The sequence below is a fragment of the Octopus bimaculoides genome, chromosome 4 (assembly GCF_001194135.2).
Source record: "Octopus bimaculoides isolate UCB-OBI-ISO-001 chromosome 4, ASM119413v2, whole genome shotgun sequence".
NCBI classification, from domain to species: Eukaryota; Metazoa; Mollusca; class Cephalopoda; order Octopoda; family Octopodidae; genus Octopus; species Octopus bimaculoides.
Window position 1 is genome coordinate 82058580 of NC_068984.1, and position 7385 is coordinate 82065964.

Here is a 7385-nt window from a genome sequence, read left to right on the forward strand (position 1 = left end):
ATGGAGGTTATGAGAGGTAATGGCGTCACAAAGACCCAAAGGTGTCAGGTAACGCTGAGTAAATGCTATGGATAGACCATAGTTATGCTCCAGGTTCGGTGATTATGCGAATAAGGAGTCCAACGTAGATCATATATCAGCATGTGTATATATAAAAAATTTTCAGAATGAGATAAAGATCCAAGGCTGTGAAAGATTTTAGAACATTTATAAATGGAAGGTCTTACAGATGTTTCGGGGATATTTTATATATCCCTTCATCGGAGACAGTGTGAGAAAATGGTTAAGCAATAGTTAATTTAGATAAGATATGAAATAGAGAGTGAAGTGAAGGAATGAAAATAGATGTGAGATATGCATGGATATTGCATCTGTAGATCCATTATTTAGGCAGAATGGTAATCCTAAAAAAGTGACCTTGATTCAATAACACTGTTTACAAACTCTATACTTGGAATAACCAATTTTTAAATACTATTGGAACTTGCTCACAATATTGTGTAGTCGACAAATCAAAAACAAACAGTGTGCATGTGCAAAATTAAAAATATAAAATGACGACAATTTACCCATCGCACCCTGTATATCTACAACATACACACAAATACATACTGATTTTTGCTTAGGCATAGCAGTACTAATGACCTGTCAGAATTCAATACACATATGCTTCAGAATAAAGCATTAGACAAGTACATTGTGTAATGTGAATTAATTGAATGACAAGGGAGCAACAATTATATTATCAACTTCATTAGGTTACAGTTTTTTCAGCTATAAGAAGCAATGCACCTAGAGCTCAATGCTTGTGCATCATCTTATAACATCTTCAGAGCCTTTAAAATTTTTTTTAAGGCTATGTGAAAGCTATAAAACGATGCACAAGCACTCAGCTCTGGGTGCATTGCTTTATATAGCAGAAACAGCTTTAAGCTAATGGAGTTAATTACTCAATTCCTGTTACTCTGTCATTCACATAATTCACACACACATGCGTGCATGCGTGCGCGCATTTATTATTTCATTTCTCTTTCTGCATCTTCTTCATTGTAGAATAAACCTTGATATCATATCTAGAACTTCATATCAATTTTTTATCTTTTCTGTTAATTATATTTTTGTTTGCTTCTAGAATCTGGTCGGCTCTATATTGTTATGACATATTGTGAAGGAGGTAAGTTCTGTAGTAGTTTGGCTTTTTTTTCAATCTCACCAATAATATAGAAGTAAATATTAGAATTAGAATATAAAACTATAAAGGTTGTGTTCCAATCTTGCCCATTCATAATACTCCGGCGCACTTCTCACTACACTGTAATCCTATTATTGCATTCTTTTGTTGTATTACAACCTTATTACTGAAGATATCACACTATAGTTATGTGAATTAATAATTATATTCAATGCCCCTGGACTGGCTCATGTGCGGGCGACACATGAAATCTTTCGAGCGAGATCGTTGCCGGTGCCCCTGGGCCGGCTTGTGGGTGACACATGAGGTTTTTCGAGCGGGATCGTTTGCCAGTGCCCCCGGACTGCTCATGTGCGGGCGACACATGATATCTTTGGTGCGAGATCGTTGCCGGTGCCCATGGACTGGCCCTTGTGCAAGTGACACGTGGGGTTTTTCGAGCGAGATCGTTGCCGGTGCCCCTGGGCTGGCTTTTGTGCGAGTGGGACATAAAAGACACCATTTCGAGCGTGGCCGTTTTCGTGCGGGTGACACGTAAAAGCACCCACTACACTCTGAGTGGTTGGCGTTAGGAAGGGCATCCAGCTGTAGAAACTCTGCCAAATTAGATTGGAGCCTGGTGTTGCCATCCGGTTTCACCAGTCCTCAGTCAAATCGTCCAACCCATGCTAGCATGGAAAGCAGACGTTAAACGATGATGATGATGATATGAAAACACATTTTGAGTTTTACTATCATGGATATGTTTACATCCAAGTTAAATGTGGGACAAAAACAAATGTTCTATTATAATTTTGATTATCAAGTTCAGTTATTAGCTCCATTGTAGCTGACAGCTCATATGTTCTCATTAAGGTTTAAATAACATCTTATAAAAACTTGTTGAAAATCAGATGATGTGCTTGATAAAAACATCAGATTGAAAAAATAAGATATGTGTATCGTTCTGTATTTTCATGTGTGTACATGGGAAGTGTGTGAGGTGAGAGTTTTATACACATTACAATTGAGAGTGATGACTTTTTTCTGATAAACTCCATCTCTGCTTTTTACCTTTAGGTGATCTCTACTCTAGAATTAATGACCAAAAAGGTGTGGAATTCTGTGAAGAGCAAGTAAGTAAGCATTTTATCACCTTGGTGGTATCAACTTTGGAGATATATATTGTTTTCTCTCTCTCTTTTTTTTCCCCCAGTTTTCTGTTCCATCATGGATTATGCAATGCTGAAAATTTGAACATTTTCTCTTTTTTTTATTTCTTTAGTCTGTGGAGATGACATCGTATCCAGAGTATTTTAGATTCTCTTAAAATGGGGTAATTGATTGAAGGGAACAACATTTAGTTTGAAACTAATTTGGAAGTTACTGGGAAAACAGGAGGCAAAAGATTTCCTGAGTGGGGAAGGGCCGAGAGTAAATGTTTTACAAATAAGTGAAGGAATTGAGAAAGAAAATTTGAATACATTTTGTGGATTTAAATGGGAATTGTATGCAGTAAACATTTTTAGAGAAGCTTAAGATTTGGAAACATGTTTAGGCTCTTTGTTAATATTGATCCTTCAAACATACAATATGTGATGTACCAGTGAATACAAAGAAGAAAATATAGTGCTGGAGCTTACTAAACGATCCTCAACATTTATCTGTTGCAGAATTTGAAAACTATAACTCATCAGTACATATTCCAGCATGCTAATCACATTGTGACTATACCTGATTTAAGTTCTATTTTAGCAGCAGAATTTACTTACATTTAGAAGTAATTAGATAGCAACACCACACTTTCATTTCTGCTCAAACTTACTTGTAGCACTTGCCTCTTGGGTTGTCATTTTTACAATATATATTCTTTCTGGACCCTTTATCAAGACTTATACGATACAATCCTTCAATTTAAGGAATGGTGTTATATTGAACTCTTTTCCTTGTAATAAGCCCCTACCTTACAATAACCTTCAACTCCTCAAATACCACATCAATTACACTCTTCTCGATTTAGCCATTGAGGAACCTCTATGTGATTTCACTTCTTTCCAGAAATATCAAAAAAACTCTTCTTCACATCACACTCTGCCTCTTTAAAAATGGAAGGGCAATTTGGACAATTAAGTCTTTGATTGGATGGTCAGAACACAATGTAATAACTTTTGATAATAAATCAACTTAAAACTGTCCCGGGATTAAACACTGTTGCTTTATAATTGAGAAGCTTACTGTTAAAAGATAACTATAATGCAATTTCTCTAAAATATACAAATATCTGCATTTTCAAAAACTATTGAAACATGGAAAATTTGATGTAAAAAAAAAACTAAAACAAAAACTAAGTAAGATGATAAAAAAATTGTTGAAAATTATATGTAATTTCTTTGTAAGGATTTTTGTGTTTTTGTTTTCTAGATCTTAGATTGGTTTGTTCAAATATGCTTGGCTGTGAAATATATACATGACAAAAACATCTTACACAGAGACATAAAATCTCAGGTAATATAATATATTTTATATCCAGTTTTCCATAATGGCATAGGTTGGATGGGTCTATTATAGTACAATATCTCATCACTTGCCACAATACTTAGTCATCTGATAAATATAACACCAGAGAAAACTGACAATCCATACAGTAAATGCATGCTTTTTATAGTTAGATACCTTTCTAAATCATGAATTACTTGATGGCATATACCGTGTGCATTGTATCAGTATCTTGTTATCAACACAAGCGAACTTGTCTGCTTGGACTAGAGAGTACTTTCCACATTTTCTAATTTTTGTAAAATGTTCAAGGTTATTTGAGAGATGTAAAACTAAGTATTGACCAATGTCCTCCTTTTAAAATTGCTGGCTTTGTGCCTAAATCAGAAGTTATTTTTATTATGAAGGTGGTAAGCTGGCAGAATCATTAGTATGTCAAAAAAGCCAAAAACTTTATATTATTTGTAGTAAAGATTGTTTGCCAACATAACATGGCAGTCCTGGTTTAGGACAAATGTTGTAATTTAGGTCCAGGAGACATCGTTTCCAGTTGGTTATATGACATGATCTGTGTCCTTGTATTTTCAAACAAGGGAAACTAGCATCTCTACTCAGCTCAAAACGATATCTGTGTATCGCGATTTCCAGGTTATTTCCCTTCATCAGCACAGAATAGTTGTTCAGCTAGAAGTGGCGCTGCCAAATTGCCATTCGAAATATATGGTTTTCAAAGTGACAACTAATCACTGATCTATAAATTAGAAAATTACTATTTTTAAATTTCACAATGAGAGATATTCAACAACAGTACTTTGTAGTAAAGATTGTTTGCCAACATAAATTGGCATTCCTGGTTTAGGACGAATGTTGCTTTGTGTGCCTTGGGTATGTGCTGTGGTATTATTATTATTATTATTATTATTATTATTATTATTATTATTATTTCTTTTTATCACAGGTTTTGTTGGAACTTCTGGAGTCTTGCACACATAGTGGGCTTGCTACCTGCAACCTATAGTGCCATGCTATCTGTTCTTTTCAGTTATCTAATATTTTCCTGATTATTCTGGCTGTGCCAAGGAGGCAAGCTTTTGTATCAGTTTTACTGGGCACTCTATTCTAATTTCCTTTATATTCCTTTTGGTGCCTTCTAATACTGTTGCCAAGGACCCAACAATAATTGGCACTATCTTCACCTTCTTCATTCTCCATAGCCGGGCTATTTTGTACTTAAGAAGGTTGTATTTATCTATTTTTTCACCTTCTTGACTATTTGTGGGTCAAAGGGGCATGCAACATCAACTGTATTGTACAGATTAATTCAATAGACTACACCTTTCCCTAAAACGTATGGCTTTGAGCCTGTTTGAAATTATTAAGATTATTATATTTATGTTATCAATATTATCGTTATGACTAATTGTTATTGATAATATTCATTATCTTCAGAATATATTTTTAACGAAAGATGGAACAGTGAAAATTGGAGATTTTGGTATTTCTAAAGTATTAAACAGGTAACTAAGATGTTCATTAATTTATCCTTGATGCCTTACATGGGGAGATGCTTCAGATATGTGGTAGGATTAGTAGTATAGAAGTGGGAGATAGGTATATATAATCTCTCCAGCCTGAAATTGAAACTTGATCACAGGTACAGTCTATCAAGAGCTTACTTCTGTTTGATTATGCTTATTAGTGCAGTTATTAGATCCATATTTTTAGGTAAATAGAGTAAAAGAAATTTGAAGTTGCATTCATGCCTTAAGAATTACTAATCTTCGTCGTTGATTTAATGTTCACTTTTCCAGGCATGCATGGGTTAGATGAAATTTGTTGAGGCAGATTTTTCTATGCTTGGATGCCCTCATCTGTTTCCAAGTAAGGTAACATTTTCCCATCACTTAACATGTTTTCAAAAAAGATTGGAAAAACTTATATGATGACAACACTTGTTTACAACTATCATGCGATGTCAAGGCAAGGAGACAAGGATGTAACTGATATACATGTATGCAAGTGCACACACACATGCACATGCTTGTATATATATATATATATATATATATATATATACATATATATATATATATATATATATATATACACACACACACACACACACAACAGGCTTCTTTCAATTTCTGTCTACCTAATCCAAGGCTTTTGTCAGTCTGCGGTTATAGTTGAAGACACTTGCCTGAGATGCCATGTAAGACTGAACTCAAAACCATGTGTCTGAGAAGCAAACTTCTAACCACAGCTATTACTTCTATTTATAGAATTAAAGTTTTTTAAGATTTAGAGGAGGAAGGACAAGGTCCACTACCTATTACAGAACTCTTGAGACTGATGGATGTTGAGGAAAGAAAGGAAGTTATCCTCAGCCTAGAGACCTCATCATGCACTTGCGACAAGGGGGACTGTGCTAAAGGCCAAGTGGGGCAGTGTGTTAAACTGGGTGACAGATTATGTCTACCATTCAGGAATAGTCACAGTCCATTTGATGGTTTTCCACACAGCTTCCATCTAACCAGTTTCACTGACAAGGCTTTGGATGATCTGAGTCTATCTGAAAGCTAAATACATGGCACTTATTCATTCCTTGGTTGTAACTATTCACTGAACCACTCCTGTGGTTGCAGACACAGAACTATTTGGTTAAAAAATTTGTTTCACATTCACATGATCTCAAGCTTCAATTTGATTGTGTGACATTGGGTAAAATGAAAGTACTTGTTCAAGGTGTCACACAATCAAATTGAAGCTTGAGATCATGTGAATGTGAAACAAATTTTTTAACCAAATAGTTCTGTGTCTGCAACCACAGGAATGGTTCAGTGAATAGTTACAACCAAGGAATGAATAAGTGCCATGTATTTAGCTTTCAAATACATGATAGTTAGAAACTGGTATTGATTTAAATGGCTAAGTCCCTCCACCTAAATTGTTAATATGAATATGTGGTTTTACAACTGGGTGACCCAAGTAGATACCATTACTTAGGTGAATAAAGCAATACTGCAAGCATTGTTTAAACATACAGCTCTTTGACCAGCAATCCACCTTAACTATTCCAGTGTCACTCTGTATGTGTGTGTGTGTGCGTATGGGTGTGTGAATAAGAAGCTCGCTTCCAAACCATGTGCCATTGTGTGGCACTTTGGGCTAGTGTCTTCTACTATAACCCTAGGTTGACCAAAATCTGGAATTAATAGAAAGAAGCTGCAAGAAGTCTATTGTATGTATATACGCGCACGCGCACACACACACACACACACACACACACATATATATATATATATACATGCACACACATGTATGTGTGTATTTGTATCTTACCATTGCATGATGGTTGTAAACGAGTGTCACTGTCATACAAGTGATGTTGTTGATTTCCATTCTTCTGTGAAAAAACATGTCTGGCTGTGGGAACTATTATCTCTTTGCCTGGAAGCCAGTGAAGGCTGGTGACAAGAAAGGCATCTGGTTGTAGAAAATCTGCCTCAGCAAATTCCACCTGACCCATCCAAGTGTACGTAAAAGGAAATTGTATGTATGTGCATGTATTGCTGTAAGTCAAACAAATAAGAGGGGAGTTCTTAATACAGGTTGTAGAGAATGTTTTTTTTATTGAAACTGAAACTTTGTCCTGCAACTTGAGTTTCAGTTTCAATAAAGATATACATATATATATATATATATATATATATATATA

General features: G+C 35.1%; 1 protein-coding gene across 7 annotated transcripts in view; it reads left to right on the forward strand.

The window, feature by feature from the left end:
• LOC106882347 (serine/threonine-protein kinase Nek1) overlaps window positions 1-7385 on the forward strand; it is a 63779-nt gene that overhangs the window by 13124 nt on the left and 43270 nt on the right. For all 7 annotated transcript variants that reach the window (XR_008263943.1, XM_014932996.2, XM_014932995.2 and 4 more), the window contains exons 4-7: window positions 1133-1174; window positions 2252-2307; window positions 3593-3676; window positions 5117-5184. Coding sequence is in view for 6 of the 7 variants with exons in the window: in XM_014932996.2 (XP_014788482.1) it covers window positions 1133-1174; window positions 2252-2307; window positions 3593-3676; window positions 5117-5184 (250 nt within the window). In the remaining variant the exon portion in view is untranslated. The remainder of the gene's footprint in view (window positions 1-1132; window positions 1175-2251; window positions 2308-3592; window positions 3677-5116; window positions 5185-7385) is intronic.